Source organism: Schistocerca americana, chromosome 3 (assembly GCF_021461395.2).
Source record: "Schistocerca americana isolate TAMUIC-IGC-003095 chromosome 3, iqSchAmer2.1, whole genome shotgun sequence".
In the NCBI taxonomy this organism is placed as follows: domain Eukaryota; kingdom Metazoa; phylum Arthropoda; class Insecta; order Orthoptera; family Acrididae; genus Schistocerca; species Schistocerca americana.
In genome coordinates, this window is record NC_060121.1 from 603,846,208 (window position 1) to 603,863,657 (window position 17,450).

General features: G+C 39.8%; 1 protein-coding gene across 2 annotated transcripts in view; it reads right to left on the reverse strand.

Moving 5' to 3' along the window:
- LOC124605148 (caprin homolog) overlaps nucleotides 1-17,450 on the reverse strand; it is an 86,304-nt gene that overhangs the window by 50,011 nt on the left and 18,843 nt on the right. For both annotated transcript variants that reach the window (XM_047136629.1, XM_047136628.1), the window contains exons 3-5: nucleotides 1,854-2,015; nucleotides 1,608-1,775; nucleotides 31-175 (exon numbers count right to left, since the gene is read on the reverse strand). In XM_047136629.1, the coding sequence (XP_046992585.1) occupies nucleotides 31-175; nucleotides 1,608-1,775; nucleotides 1,854-2,015 (475 nt within the window). The remainder of the gene's footprint in view (nucleotides 1-30; nucleotides 176-1,607; nucleotides 1,776-1,853; nucleotides 2,016-17,450) is intronic.

A 17,450-nucleotide genomic window follows, 5' to 3' on the forward strand; every position in this document is an offset into this window, starting at 1 on the left:
GAATAAAACAAATCTTTATAAATAAAGTACCTGCTGGGAATGTTGGCGGAGTTTCATCAGGACAAACTGCTGGCTGGTCAGGTACTGGGTATACAGCAGGCTCTTCAACAGCCACTGCTGCTGCCGTTTCTTCAGCAACTGCATTCGTAGGGACCTCTCCTTCAGGTGCAACATTCTACAATTGAAAGAATCTTTATAATTGTGAACAATGTTGCATCACAAATATACTTGCAACTATTTTCCTACATTTCAATCAGTTAAATATGGATAAGAAATTAATATTAAATTATATACTTCATGGCACTACCCATACACACATCTGAGGGGCAACAGAGGTCATACAGGTGAGGTGATTGGCAGCAGGTAGGTGATGGGAAAAACATTGGAGAGGTCCCATAATTTTTATTTCTTGTCTATGTATGTACTGCACAAATGAAAGTATACCATCTCTTAAAAATTTTATCTTAAAGGGTTTTTAACATTTCTTTCACATCTGCAAGAATTACACTGGGATGCAAGTTGTGGTACGAGAGAAATGAAAAAACGAAAAAGTATAGAGGTGTTATTGTACATCAAAATAATATGAAGCCTACCATTTCTAAGCATTATCTACATTGTTTGGACACTTAATACAAGCAAAACTTTGTACATCTTACTGAATGAGTATTATCTGTGATTTCAAGTAGTAGGTGTATTTTATCAAAGCCTGAATGAAGGTATGATCATACTGACACTTAGTAATACCTTCTCAATATTCTGACCCTTTCCAGCAGTTTGTTCAGTTTTTACAGTTGCTTGCTCTGCAGTTCACTACAAAATCACCAACTAAACATTCCTCATCACTTACAAATCACTGATGCAGCAATTATTGCATCATCCCCTAGACCCACATGGATCTCAAATACCATTATCTGCAATAAGCCTATGCAGAAATAAGAAAGTTATCACTATCAGACCCCCATGTGGCAGCCTTATTAACTCTGTTCACATTTCCATAAAAATAACTCGAGGATAGTCTGCCAAAAATGGTTGATACACTGGATTTTTGCTTAGTTTTAAGAACTACTTAGAGATCAGCAGTGCATCTGCACCTGTGTCACAAATATGTTGTCTGAGTTACAATAAAATTATAATTTTAAATAAAAGTTAGACTCTTTCCAATCTCCATATTTAACGAACCATTAACCATTGTTGTTTAAGCACAGTGCCACTTCACTCCAATGAGGTATAGATTAAGCTAACTATTGTGAGAAGGGAACATTTCATATTCAAACTAAACCAAACAATGCCCTAACTTCTGTGACCTTTGGAGAGTAACTGGCATGCTAGTGTTCTGAATACACTAAATGAGTGGACCAGATTGACAGCAATGTGTTATGAACATTTGTGGTATAGAATACACACAAAACCTCAACAATCCTGCAATGAAAGTGACAAGAGCACTACGTACAGTAAAATACAATTATTGCACGTGCATAGGAAAGCTTATAAACGCACATCAAAGATGATGATACTGCTGTGATATCAACAACAAGGAAGATGTTTTACAGCTTTAGATGGAGAGAATGACAGGGGAGGGATGAGTCTGTAAAGGTAGATATACTCACCTCTCCTGCAGTCTCCTCTACAGCTTCTTCCACAGACTGGTCAAAATATCCACAACTGACTATGGTTGTTACAATTTCTTTCAGTTTTGCACATGTCGTCCCAACAAGCTCTTTTGGTTTCCCTTCAACAATAGCTAGTAGGTGTTCGGCAGAAAGATTCACTTGGTCCTGTGGATGCAGAAGAGAATTATCAAATTTACAAAGAGAGAGAAAAATGGAAAGACAAAAGATGAGCCTGATTCATACCTGGAATGATTGTGTGCCTTCTTCCCCTCCATGCTTTGGAGAAACCTCAACATATAGGTCATCCAGATACTTTAAATCTTCTTCAGTCAGCTGTGCTGCACCATTTCTACCAGCCAAAAAATCTTCCCGAACAGTATCTTGCCCCATACTCTGCAGTACATCCTAGAACAAAAGTTTTGGGTGTTACGTGATGAACATTATATAAAAAAACTACAGCACGTCTCTTTCTGATGCATTACATATATCTGCCTTAAGTATAGGCAGTTTCAAATACAATTTAACAGAGTTTTTTCAACTTTTGTACTGAGCACAAAAGAATAATGTGTGTGATACATCTATACTGCAAAGAATTCAATGAACTGATTACAATGCCAAGTACTTACCATATAGATAACAAATATTCTTTAAGTTTGACAGGATGTGCTAACACCAAGTTAAGGCACACAAGAAAAATAATTATGAAAGTTTGATATATTGAGAAAATGTGTGTGTATGAACTATATTGACAACATAACATCATCACTATTATTCCTAGATAATCAAGAAACGAGATGACTGGCCACGTGTGGGAGTTATGTTTGCTTGGACATGTGCATTTTCTTTTGCTTACATCTTATGAACTTTGTGTGATAGCTAATAATATCTACCTACTTAAAGTGCCTGTGTCACTCAACACCTTCTTTGTGTGTTGGCAGGGGTCTAGCCTTTTAGTATTATTGCTCCTTCTACAAAATATAGACATTTCCGCATAATTGTTGGCATATCGCCTTTCTATGAGTGACTTATCTCTCAACAAGAAGCATATGCTTTTGCTTCACAGATTCGTGCTGAACAAACTTCTGTATTTTAAGTGGAAAGCTAAGATGTTAAGTAACCCAAACCGAATATTGCTCAATGGCTTGTCAGACAAGGACTTTTTAAAGTTCTCTCTTTCACAGATGCATTGTCAGAACTATTCCAATGAATCTCAATCTGACATACTACTTCCTCACAGCAAGACCTGTGCATCTTACAAAGAAGATAACTTCACAACTATTCTACTAATTGGAACAAGGTTGTTTAGAAACAACTTTCACGGTTAGATGATGATTAAAAAATGACTACAGCAAATGGACAGTGCCAGAAGAGCAGCAGCAAATATTGTATCACAAACAATGGTGCACAGAATTCACCACCAGCAATTTCATTCTTGTCATATTCAATGTACAGAAATTACAATACAAAATATTTCCTCCTAAAATGAAACCATGGAAAAATCCAGGACAAAATAATGACCATATTATGAAAACGATAGATTGTTAATATATATCACAGTTGCTGAGTTGTAGACAGGTAAACAGCCATTCTGGAAGAAGTCCTCCTGTCCAAAGGCTTACATGTTTAGCCGTCTGTCCTTTTCATAATATTGCCCTTCCAAAAATGAATTTTCATGCCTTTATTTCCTAACACAATCTCATTTTTATCTACATAATATAAGGTGGGTGTTCTAGGACATAAAATCAGTAACAATCCTGATGTCACCATACAACTGTTGTGTTTCACTTCATAAAACATTTTGTCTGGAGTCTAAATTGGCACTGAAAGCTCCAAATATTACTCATACTAGAGATTGGTTAGTTGGTTGATTTGGGGCAGGGGACTAAACAGCAAGGCCATCAGTCCCCTCACATTAGGGAAGGAAGTTGGCTACGCCCTTTCAAAGGAACCATCCCAGCATTTGGCAGTAGGGATTTAGGGAAAACGCACCGGACGTGGGTTTGAACCATCATCCTCCCGAATGCGAGTCCAGTGTGCTAACCACTGTGCCATATTGTAGATATCGTGTATATATATTCATTAACCAATGCAGTATTCTGTGTAATTCCTATGGAGTGCTGCATAAGAGACCAGTACATCTCATCTCATTCACAAATAGTTGTTACTTAACCTTAAACAGTGTTTAACCTAAATTTTTGTATGTACAATACTTGCGCAGTGTTAACACCTACTCTCAACCTAGAAATAAAATTTAGAATTACTAAGGGCCGACAGTACAAACACTGCTGATTGCAGGGCAATTTAACCTTAGTATCAGAACTGAGCCAGTTCTGGTATCCACTGTGTTGTAAACCCGAAACTTGCAACAACTGAACAAGGTTCAGTGCATCTTTTATCACTGTAATAGACCCACCTCATGATCTACATACATGTTTTCTTCAGTATAGTGCACAATCAAATCTCAGGAAGGTGTCAGTTTTAATGATCCTTAGTTTAATGAAACTGTAAGTGGATGGACAAAGATGTAGGTAATACAGATCAAGAAATATAACAATACAATAGCCAGTGATCACAGTTCTGCCAGCAGAGAATCATTCAGAAGAACTTCAGAACAATTGTAGTGGGGACCTTTCTTTTCCTCCAATAAAATATGCAAGTGAAAATCCAATATATTCTGGATGGCAGTAACAAAAAATGTCTATCCAGCATTGAATATCAAATTTGCAGTTTCTTTTTGAATCTAATGAGGAAGTGCAAGTTTAATCCTGGAATTTTGTTTTATATGGAAAAAAGTGATTTTGTGAGACAAAAAGTACAATATGCAGGTTTTATGCAGTGCAGTAAAATCAACACGAAGTATTTAAACAACACTTAAATAATTGTAAAAATAAATGTTATATAATTTTAAAACATTTCAAACGATTTGCACCTTGAATCTCTGTTTAAACAAGTCTTAGTATAAGCTACAAAATGTCACCTCATGAGTTAAGGGGTATTATTGAAGTATGCATTTTATTCACATAGTAAAAAAGGAAATAACTAACTTCAATCAAAAATATTGTTCTCCTAGAGGACAATGGAAATGAAGATGATGAGAATATAGTGCAAGTTAACTGTGACACCAATACATTGCATATTTTGAACAAACAATAACCTCTACAAGCTGATAAGCAACACCCAAGCCAGGATTCTGTTAAAAAACCCGCAGTGTCAGACTCACGTCTCAAGACCAAAGACATTCTTGATGTGAAATACACATTTTACAAAAGATTGGAGTGCCTCATACATGAACATAAAATACAGTGGATGCTCGCAAAATTAAAAGGCTGCAACCACCATGTTCTCCCAATTATTCGTGCACAGATTATCCAGTTTGAGGACTATTTGTGCTTAATGAGAGAAAGTGAGAATTTTTGCTTAATGTGTGTGTGTGTGTGTGTGTGTGTGTGTGTGTGTGTGTGTGTGTGTGTGTGTGTGAGAGAGAGAGAGAGAGAGAGAGAGAGAGAGAGAGAGATATATATATATATATATATATATATATATATATATATATATATATATATATATCTAAAAACAAAGATGATGTGACTTACCAAATGAAAGTGCTGGCAGGTCGACAGACACACAAACAAACACAAACATACACACAAAATTCAAGCTTTCGCAACAAACTGTTGCCTCATCAGGAAAGAGGGAAGGAGAGGGAAAGACGAAAGGAAGTGGGTTTTAAGGGAGGGTGTAAGGAGTCATTCCAATCCCGGGAGCGGAAAGACTTACCTTAGGGGGAAAAAAGGACGGGTATACACTCGCGCACACACACACATATCCATCCACACATATACAGACACAAGCAGACATATTTAAAGACTTTAAAGTCTTTACATCTACATCTACATCTACATCTATACTCCGCGAGCCACCTTACGGTGTGTGGCGGAGGGTACTTATTGTACCACTATCTGATCCCCCCTTCCCTGTTCCATTCACGAATTGTGCGTGGAAAGAACAACTGCTTGTAAGTCTCCGTATTTGCTCTAATTTCTCGGATCTTTTCGTTGTGATCATTACGCGAGATATATGTGGGCGGTAGTAATATGTTGCCCATCTCTTCCCGGAATGTGCTCTCTCGTAATTTCGATAATAAACCTCTCCGTATTGCGTAACGCCTTTCTTGAAGTGTCCGCCACTGGAGCTTGTTCAGCATCTCCGTAACGCTCTCGCGCTGACTAAATGTCCCCATGACGAATCGCGCTGCTTTTCGCTGGATCATGTCTATCTCTTCTATTAATCCAACCTGGTAAGGGTCCCATACTGATGAGCAATACTCAAGAATCGGACGAACAAGCGTTTTGTAAGCTACTTCTTTCGTCGATGAGTCACATTTTCTTAGAATTCTTCCTATGAATCTCAACCTGGCGCCTGCTTTTCCCACTATTTGTTTTATGTGATCATTCCACTTCAGATCGCTCCGGATAGTAACTCCTAAGTATTTTACGGTCGTTACCGCTTCCAATGATTTACCACCTATGGCATAATCGTACTGGAATGGATTTCTGCCCCTATGTATGCGCATTATATTACATTTATCTACGTTTAGGGAAAGCTGCCAGCTGTCGCACCATGCATTAATCCTCTGCAGGTCCTCCTGGAGTACGTACGAGTCTTCTGATGTTGCTACTTTCTTGTAGACAACTATGTCATCTGCAAATAGCCTCACGGAGCTACCGATGTTGTCAACTAAGTCATTTATGTATATTGTAAACAATAAAGGTCCTATCACGCTTCCCTGCGGTACTCCCGAAATTACCTCTACATCTGCAGATTTTGAACCGTTAAGAATGACATGTTGTGTTCTTTCTTCTAGGAAATCCTGAATCCAATCACAAACCTGGTCCGATATTCCGTAAGCTCGTATTTTTTTCACTAAACGTAAGTGCGGAACCGTATCAAATGCCTTCCTGAAGTCCAGGAATACGGCATCAATCTGCTCGCCAGTGTCTACGGCACTGTGAATTTCTTGGGCAAATAGGGCGAGCTGAGTTTCACATGATCTCTGTTTGCGGAATCCATGTTGGTTATGATGAAGGAGATTTGTATTATCTAAGAACGTCATAATACGAGAACACAAAACATGTTCCATTATTCTACAACAGATTGACGTAAGCGAAATAGGCCTATAATTATTCGCATCTGATTTATGACCCTTCTTGAAAATGGGAACGACCTGCGCTTTCTTCCAGTCGCTAGGTACTTTACGTTCTTCCAGCGATCTACGATAAATTGCTGATAGAAAGGGGGCAAGTTCTTTAGCATAATCACTGTAGAATCTTAAGGGTATCTCGTCTGGTCCGGATGCTTTTCCGCTACTAAGTGATAGCAGTTGTTTTTCAATTCCGATATCGTTTATTTCAATATTTTCCATTTTGGCGTCCGTGCGACGGCTGAAGTCAGGGACCGTGTTACGATTTTCCGCAGTGAAACAGTTTCGGAACACTGAATTCAGTATTTCTGCCTTTCTTCGGTCGTCCTCTGTTTCGGTTCCATCGTGGTCAACGAGTGACTGAATAGTGGATTTAGATCCGCTTACCGATTTTACATATGACCAAAACTTTTTAGGGTTCTTGTTTAGATTGTTTGCCAATGTTTTATGTTCGAATTCGTTGAATGCTTCTCTCATTGCTCTCTTTACGCTCTTTTTCGCTTCGTTCAGCTTTTCCTTATCAGCTATGATTCGACTACTCTTAAACCTATGATGAAGCTTTCTTTGTTTCCGTAGTACCTTTCGTACATGATTGTTATACCACGGTGGATCTTTCCCCTCGCTTTGGACCTTAGTCGGTACGAACTTATCTAAGGCGTACTGGACGATGTTTCTGAATTTTTTCCATTTTTGTTCCACATCCTCTTCCTCAGAAATGAACGTTTGATGGTGGTCACTCAGATATTCTGCGATTTGTGCCCTATCACTCTTGTTAAGCAAATATATTTTCCTTCCTTTCTTGGCATTTCTTATTACACTTGTAGTCATTGATGCAACCACTGACTTATGATCACTGATACCCTCTTCTACATTCACGGAGTCGAAAAGTTCCGGTCTATTTGTTGCTATGAGGTCTAAAACGTTAGTTTCACGAGTTGGTTCTCTAACTATCTGCTCGAAGTAATTCTCGGACAAGGCAGTCAGGATAATGTCACAAGAGTCTCTGTCCCTGGCTCCAGTTCTGATTGTGTGACTATCCCATTCTATACCTGGTAGATTGAAGTCTCCCCCTATTACAATAGTATGATCACGAAACTTCATCACGACGTTCTGCAGGTTCTCTCTGAGGCGCTCAACTACTACGGTTGCTGATGCAGGTGGTCTATAGAAGCATCCGACTATCATATCTGACCCACCTTTGATACTCAACTTAACCCAGATTATTTCACATTCGCATTCGCTAATAACTTCACTGGATATTATTGAATTCTTTACTGCTATAAATACTCCTCCACCATTGGCGTTTATCCTATCCTTGCGGTATATATTCCATTCTGTGCCTAGGATTTCGTTACTGTTCACTTCCGGTTTTAACCAACTTTCCGTTCCTAATACTATATGCGCACTATTTCCTTCAATAAGAGATACTAATTCAGGAACCTTGCCCTGGATACTCCTGCAGTTTACCAATATTACGTTAACTTTTCCTGTTTTTGGTCTCTGAGGACGGACATTCTTTATCAACGATGATAATGTCCTCTCTGGTAAGCCGTCAGGTATTTTATCGTTTCGCCCAAGGGGGGGTCCCTCTAACCTAAAAAACCCCCGTGTGCACGCCACACGTACTCTGCTACCCTAGTAGCTGCTTCCGGTGTGTAGTGCACGCCTGACCTGTCTAGGGGGGCCCTACAGTTCTCCACCCAATAACGGAGGTCGATGAATTTGCAACCATTATAGTCGCAGAGTCGTCTGAGCCTCTGGTTTAGACCCTCCACACGGCTCCAAACCAGAGGACCGCGATCGACTCTGGGCACTATGCTGCAGATATTAAGCTCAGCTTGCACTCCGCGTGCGATGCTGGTTGTCTTCACCAAATCAGCCAGCCGCCGGAAGGAACCAAGGATGGCCTCAGAACCCAAGCGGCAGGCGTCATTCGTTCCGACATGTGCTACTATCTGCAGCCGGTCACACCCAGTGCGTTCAATAGCTGCCGGAAGGGCCTCCTCCACATTACGGACGAGACCCCCCCGGCAAGCACACCGAGTGCACACTGGCATTCTTCCCCGACCTACCCGCTATTTTCCTGAGGGGCTCCATAACCCGCCTAACGTTGGAGCTCCCTATAACTAATAGGCCCGCCCTCTGTGACTGTCGGGACCTTGCCGGAGAATCGGCCACTGGCCCAACAGGCGAGGCACCCTGTGGTGGCTCGGAAACTATGTCATCACCACTAGGAAGCACCCCGTACCTGTTGGAAAGGGGTAAGGCAGCTGCCACGCGGCCAGATCCCACCTTCGCCTTTCGGCCAGGCACGCGCGAGCCCACCACTGTCCGCCATTCACCCTGGAGTGATGGCTGACCGGTAAGATGCTCACTGCCGGAAGACGCAGCGACATCAGGGGTTCCATGTGATTCCAAGGCCACCGAAGTAGGCATAGGTCTCACCACAGTTGCCCCAACGCCACTACGAGCCGACGCCTGCGCCTCGAGCTCGATGAGCCTAACAGACAAAGCCTCCACCTGCCCCCGAAGAGTGGCCAATTCTCCTTGCGTCCGCTCACAACAACCACAGCCCCTACACATGACTATGTTTACCCTACTCTATACGGTGACAAATTCCCAAGATAATCTTCTGATGAGCTACTCTGATAATCAAGAAACACTCACTGAAATACGAGACGCGAAAACTACGCTAGGTTTTCCCAGAAAAACTATTTAAAAGCTAAGCGCAGCAAATAAGTACAAAAACGCTTTATACAAACAGTACTCGCTGCTGCTGGTGCTGTCGCTCTGGCTGTCACAAGACAACTGCTTATTCAAGTGACTAGTGGCTAACGGCCGCGAAACAAACAAAAGACGGTTATAGGGCTCTTTCTGTTCTAAACGATCAAGAAAACACTAAGAAATCTAACACGGAAACTACGTAAAGTTTTATCAAGAACTGTTAGTTACTATGCAGAGCAGATAAACACAAATAGAACCCCTTCCTTAGTGGAAGGTCGTAAACAAAATGCAAAATAAACGCTTTATACAAACACTACTCGCTGCTGCTGTCGCTCTGGCTGTCACAAGACAACTGCTGATTCAGGTGACTAGTGGCTAACGGTCGCGAAACAAACAAAAGACGGTTTTAGGGCGCTTTCTGTTCTAAACGATCAAGAAAACACTAAGAAATCTAACACGAAAACTACGTAAAGTTTTATCAAGAACTGTTAGTTACTATGCAGAGCAGATAAACACAAATAGAACCCCTTCCTTAGTGGAAGGTCGTAAACAAAATGCAAAATAAACGCTTTATACAGACACTACTCGCTGCTGCTGGTGCTGTCGCTCTGGCTGTCACAAGACTTGCTTGTGTCTGTATATGTGTGGATGGATGTGTGTGTGTGTGTGTGTGTGTGTGTGTGTGTGTGTGTGAGCGCGCGCGCGAGTGTATACCCGTCCTTTTTCCCCCTAAGGTAAGTCTTTCCGCTCCCGGGATTGGAATGACTCCTTACCCTCTCCCTTAAAACCCACTTCCTTTCGTCTTTCCCTCTCCTTCCCTCTTTCCTGATGAGGCAACAGTTTGTTGCGAAAGCTTGAATTTTGTGTGTATGTTTGTGTGTCTGTCGACCTGCCAGCACTTTCATTTGGTAAGTCACATCATCTTTGTTTTTAGATATATATTTCCTACGTGGAATGTTTCCCTCTATTATATATATATATATATATATATATATATATATATATATATATATATATATATATATATATATGCAATATTTTTCTCTAGCAAACAGTAATAACCCACCATCAAACAAGAAGTGCCACTTCCACTGTCTAAAGAACTGCCCCACGTGACAACGTGGGCGTGTGAGATCGCTCTCTAAGTTTTCATCTATTTTTAGGTTTCAGATATATATTTTAACTGTTTTTGTGATAATATTTACTATATAAGTGACTCATTAGTGGTTTCTTCATTCACCTCTGCATTTCTTGTGTTGTGGCCTGATATTTGTGAGTGTTTCGTATCGAGCAACTTAACCTCTTACCCGTGTTTACATTCTGCGCTGACCAGTTGCAGCTGTAGCGGCGCATCGAAAGCTAAGTACTAATTAATTGTTTGTGTATAGTAGTTAATTTAGGAACTTTAGTGGTCTTCAACCGGTGTTCTTGGTGTTTTCCGGTGAAATAACTTCAGAAGAAATTTTTGCGAGCTGCTTTCAGTTTCGTTACTGTCATTAGACGTTTGATTTTCTTTCTGTGTTAGTATTTTGTTATATTCTCATTTGTTGAGGATTAATACTGTCAATAATAGTAGTTACTTCCCTTGTAGAGCAAGTTTGTGATAATTGTAGTCACTTTTTATTGTAGTAGCGGAACTTAGATAAAGTTGTTTTCTTGTTTCAATAATTGTAAAATTTTACCATGAGTGAGAAGTGTGGGCTTTGTCGTAGGTTCGTGAGTAGTGGATTGCGGTGTGAGACTTGTTCGAAGTATTTTCACTGGGGGGAATGCAGTGGGGAAGCCAGTGGGCATTCTGGTGAGATCCTCTCCTGGAACTGCAGGTTATGTAGCAAGAGTAAGTTGATAGAGGAGCAGGAGCGTAAGATCTGTGCCCTTCAGGTGCAGTTGAAAAACGCACAGGAGGAGCTAGATAGGATGAGGAGGAAGAAGGGGGTTGGGGAATGGGAGCTGGCTGTTGGCAAGAGATCTGCTAGGAGAAGGAGATTTTCAGATAGTTTTACTATTGGTGTTTGTAATAGATATGACCAACTGTCAGAGTCTAGTGGAGAGGAATCTCTAGTAGCTGTAGATGTAGGAAGTATGCAGCAGACCTCAGCAATTACGGTGGCTAGGACAGTTGTAAAGTCTAAGAGAAAGAAGAAGGTTCTGCTGTTAGGTAGTTCTCATGGTAGAGGTGTAGGCCAGCAGTTGCAGGAAGTTTTGGGGAGTGAGTACCAGGTCACCAGCATTGTGAAGCCTAATGCAGGATTGGCTCAGGTGACTTTTAACATAGGGGGGTTATGTAGGGATTTTACTAAAGAGGATCAGGTAGTGATTGTGGGTGGGGCTGGTAATAGTATTGATAGGGATGGGGAGTATGACATAGATGGTGACCTGGAAAAGATAGCCACTCAGACTGGCAACACGAATGTGCATTTCGTGGAACTGTTTCAGCGTCACGATCGGCCTCATCTTAATACAGCCGTCAGGCGTAATAACATGAGACTTGGGGGTGCGCTGATAACGGAAGGCATGAGTCACATTTCAGTGGTGTCGGTGGAGTCTATCAGTAGGACGGGTTTCACTAGACATGGCCTGCACCTCAACAGGTATGGGAAGGGGAGGTTGGCAAAACTTATAGGTGACAGCATAGGTGGGGGTGGTGGGATCACTCATGGGAAAATTCCGGTAGTTGTGGGTGTTAGAGCTGTACCTTTTTTAGATTGAAGTCAGCTGATAGGTATTCCTGCTTAAGGGAAGTCTCTCTAACAAAGAAACCACTTTCTACAAAGCTTGGGTATCCGATTAATGAGGGAATTAGTATATTTCATCAAAATATACAAGGTATTAGAGATAAAGTTAGTGAACTGCTTATAGATGTTGACTCTGAAATTATTGGTATATCTGAACACTTCTTAAATAAGGAGATAATTCAGAGGCTTCCTTTACCAGGATACAGGTTGGCTGGCAGCTTTTCTAGGAGCTCTTTGCGGTGTGGTGGAGTAGCCATGTATGTGAAAAACGGTATCCCATTTGAGTCAATTGATGTTTCAAAGTACTGCACTGAAAAGGTGTTTGAATGTTGTGCAGGTGTGGTTAAATTTAGTGGAGCTAAACTTCTTACTGTTGTTATTTATAGATCCCCAGACTCCGATTTCACAACTTATTTGCTAAAGCTAGAGGAGGTTCTTGGTTCACTTTATAGGAAATACAAAAAGTTAGTTATATGTGGTGACTTCAATATTAATTGTATAAGTGATTGTGCAAGGAAAAGGATGCTGGTAGACCTCCTTAATTCATATAATCTTATGCAAACCGTATTCTTTCCAACGAGAGTGCAAGGGAACAGTAGAACAACCATAGACAATATTTTTGTTCATTCGTCATTATTAGAAGGGCATTCTGTTAGCAAAAAGGTGAATGGCCTTTCAGATCATGATGCACAAATTTTAAGTCTAAAAGATTTTTGTGCTGAAACACATGTTAAATATAGTTACCAACTTTTTAGGAAAGCTGATCCAGTTGCTGTACAGACTTTTGTAAACCTTATCAAGGAACAAGAGTGGCAAGATGTTTATAGTGCTGATACAGTAGACGATAAATATAATACTTTCCTCAAGACTTTTCTCGTGCTCTTTGAAAGTTGTTTTCCGTTAGAACGTTCAAAACAGGGTACTAGCACAAACAGGCAGCCTGGGTGGCTGACTAAAGCGATAAGAATATCTTGTAGAACAAAGTGGCAATTATATCAAAACGTTAGAAACAGTCAAAATCTAAATGCAGCAGCCCATTACAAACAGTATTGTAAGGTGCTTAAAAAAGTTATTAGGAAGGCAAAAAGTATGTGGTATGCAGATAGAATAGCTAAGTCTCAGGATAAAATTAAAACCATATGGTCAGTCGTAAAGGAAGTGGCTGGTCTGCAGAGACAGGTCGAGAATATAGAATCAGTGCGTAGTGGGGATGTCCCTGTTACTGATAAGTCGCATATATGTACAGTACTTAATAATCACTTTCTGAATATAGCAGGTGAACTAAATAGAAACCTAGTCCCAACAGGGAATCATATAGCGCTCTTAGAAAAAAGTGTTCCGAGACTGTTACCTGAAATGCTCCTCCATGATACTGACAAGAGGGAGATTGAGTTAATAATTAAATCACTAAAGACCAAGAACTCTCATGGATATGACGGGGTATCTAGCAGAATACTGAAGTATTGTTCCACGTATGTTAGCTCAGTACTTAGCCATATCTGTAACTTTTCCTTTAGGAGTGGTCGGTTTCCTGACCGATTAAAGTACTCGTTAGTGAAGCCAATTTATAAAAAGGGAGACAGGGATAATGTTGACAATTATAGACCTATTTCTATGCCATCGGTGTTTGCTAAAATTATCGAGAGGGTTGTATATACAAGGTTACTGCAGCATTTAAATTCACATAATTTGCTGTCAAATGTACAGTTTGGTTTTAGAAATGGCTTAACAACTGAAAATGCTATAGTCTCTTTTCTCTGTGAGGTTTTGGACGGATTAAATAAAAGGTTGCGAACGTTAGGTGTTTTCTTTGATTTAACGAAGGCTTTTGACTGTGTTGACCACAAAATATTACTGCAGAAGTTGGAACATTATGGAGTAAGGGGAGTAGCTTACAATTGGTTCGCCTCCTACTTTAAGAACAGAAAGCAGAAGGTAATCCTCCGCAATATTGAGAGTGGTAATGATGTTCAGTCCCAATGGGGCACTGTTAAATGGGGCGTTCCCCAAGGGTCGGTGCTGGGGCCACTGCTGTTCCTTATTTATGTAAATGATATGCCTTCTAGTATTACAGGTGATTCAAAAATATTTCTGTTTGCTGATGACACCACCTTGGTAGTGAAGGATCTTGTGTGTAATATTGAAACATTATCAAATAATGTAGTTCATGATATAAGTTCGTGGCTTGTGGAAAATAATTTGATGCTAAATCACAGTAAGACTCAGTTTTTACAGTTTCTAACCCACAATTCAACAAGAACTGACATTTTAATCAGACAGAATGGGCATGTCATAAGCGAAACGGAACAGTTCAAGTTCCTAGGCGTACGGATAGATAGTAAGCTGTTGTGGAAAGCCCATGTTCAGGATCTTGTTCAGAAACTAAATGCCGCTTTATTTACCATTAGAACAGTATCTGAAATAAGTGACATTTCAACACGAAAAGTAGTATACTTCGCATATTTTCATACGCTTATGTCATATGGTATTATTTTTTGGGGTAATTCTTCTGATTCAAAAAGGGTATTTTTGGCTCAAAAACGGGCTGTTCGAGCTATGTATGGTGTAAGTTCGAAAACCTCTTGTCGACCCCTATTCAATAGTCTGGGAATTTTGACATTGCCCTCACAGTATGTATTTCCTTTAATGTCGTTTGTTGTTAGCAACATTAGCTTATTCCCAAGAGTTAGCAGCTTTCACTCAGTTAATACTAGGCAGAAATCAAATCTGCATGTGGAATGCACTTCCTTGACTCTTGTGCAGAAAGGAGTGCAGTATTCTGCTGCATCCATTTTCAATAAGCTACCACAAGAACTAAAAAATCTTAGCAGTAGCCCAAACACTTTTAAGTCTAAACTGAAGAGTTTCCTCATGGCTCACTCCTTCTATTCTGTCGAGGAGCTCCTGGAAGAGATAAAAAATTAAGCAAATTCCAGTGTTACATTCTTGATTTTCTTTATTTAAACTAACGACTTGTCGCCTGAATATGTTTCTTATATTTCATTTTATCTGTTTCTACAATCGTGTTATAATTTCATGTATTGACTCGTTCCATGACCATGGAGACTTCTCCTAAATGTGGTCCCACGGAACAATAAATAAAAAAAAAAAAAAAAACAAAAAAAAAACAAAAAAAAAAAAAAAAAAAAAGAGTACTGTTTCCCTTGTTATAGTCCAGCCTACTCATCTACATCTATACTCTACATACCATCGTTCCATTCAGTTATGGAGTGCAGGAAGAACAATTGTTTGAATGCCTCACTGTGTGCCATAATTCTAATCTTATCCTCTTGATTGCTATGTGAGCAATATGTAGGGGATTGTAGTACATGTTTAGAGTCATCATTTAAAGCCAAATCTTGAAACTTCATTAACAGAATTTCTCGGGATAGTTTATGTCTATCTTTTTAAGTCTTCCAGATCAGTTCCTTCACTATCTCTGTATACACTCCCATGGATCAAAGAAACCTGTCACTATTCATGTTGCCCTTCTCTATCCACATTCAAAACCCAGACTGAGCTTATGTGATCATTCCTTGTCATATCCCAGCAGTCTGTACATGTTTGGTGATTCCAACAGTGACTCACTGATATTATAGTCATAGGATGCTATGTTTTCGCTGTGAAATGCACAATTTTACATTTCTGAACATTTAAAGCAAGTTGCCAACTTTGAAATCTTATCAAGATCTGACTTAATATTTATACAGCTGCTTTCAGATAGTACTTTATTCTAGGTAACTGCATCATCTGCAAAAAGCCTCATGTTACTATTAATGTTGTCCATTATGTCATTAAATTACAGCAGGAACAATAAGGGTCACAACACACTTCTGTGGGGCACACCAAAAGTTACTTCTACATCTGACAATTACTCCATCCAAGATACACTGGACTTTGAGTCGCATGATTTTCAGAAAGCAAGAAATACTGTATCTTCCTGACTGCCTTGATCCTAAGCTTTCAGTATGCCATTTGAGAAGAGTGTGAGTTGTGTTTCACATGATGATTTTGGAATCCATGCCAATTGGCACTGAGGAGGTCATTCTGTTCAAGATACCTCATTATGTTTGAGCTCAGAATATGTTCCAAGGTTCTACAACAAATCAATGTGAAACATATTGGATGGCAGGTTGAACTTGAGACAGATTTCAGTAGGCCCTGGAGATCTCTTCAATTTTAACAATTTCAGATGTTTCTCAACACCATTGACACCAACACTTATTTCATTCATCTTTTCAATGGTAAGAGGATTAAATTAGAGCAATTCTCCTGTTCCTTTGTAAAGGAACATCTGAAAACTGAGTTATGTATTTCAGCTTTTGCTTTGCTACCCTCAATTTCAGTTCCAGTGTCATTCACTATGGACTGGACACTAACTTTGGTGCCTCTAACAGCCTTTACACATGACCAGAATTGATCTGGTTTTTCTGAAATATCATCTGACAATACTCTGCTACAATAGTCATTGAAGGCATCATGCGTTGCTCTCTTGACAGCCCCATACTTTTCATTTACCATATCCCCACCCCCTCTCTTTCTAGCCCTATGCTTTGTTTTATACCTATTATATAGTAATCTCAATGTCTAGTGACTATACCACAGATGTTCCCTTCCATTATGAACTGTTCTGCTGGGTGCATATATATCCACTACACAGTCAACAGTTCTTTTAAACTTTAGCAATAGTGTGTGTACATGTTCCAGCCCTATGCTGAAAGTTAAGACACTGTTGATTTTTTATCTGGTTTACTGAACATACATCTTTCTGCTTGTTTTTGCTGTACTCTGGAAGTCATTGTTGCCACAACTGCATAATGGTCACTGATACCAGGTTTGATGTGGACATCCTCAAAGAGGTCAGGCCTATTTGTTGCCATTAGATCCAACATATTTCCATCATGACTGAGGTTTCCTAACTATCTGTTCTAGGTAGTTTTCTGAGAAGGGATTTAACAATGTTTCACAGGATGTCTTAATACCAATCTCTAACAAAACTGTAATTTTCTAATGGTAATCGGCATGTGCCATTGAAGCAAGTCAAAAGAAATTTCTAAGAGATATGATGGCAAAACGAAAGAAACACGTTAACATTAAAACAAAATTTAGAATTAATTGGAAGATTTGAGAAGGGGAAAACAACTGCAAATGGCTCTGAGCACTATGGGACTTAACATCTAT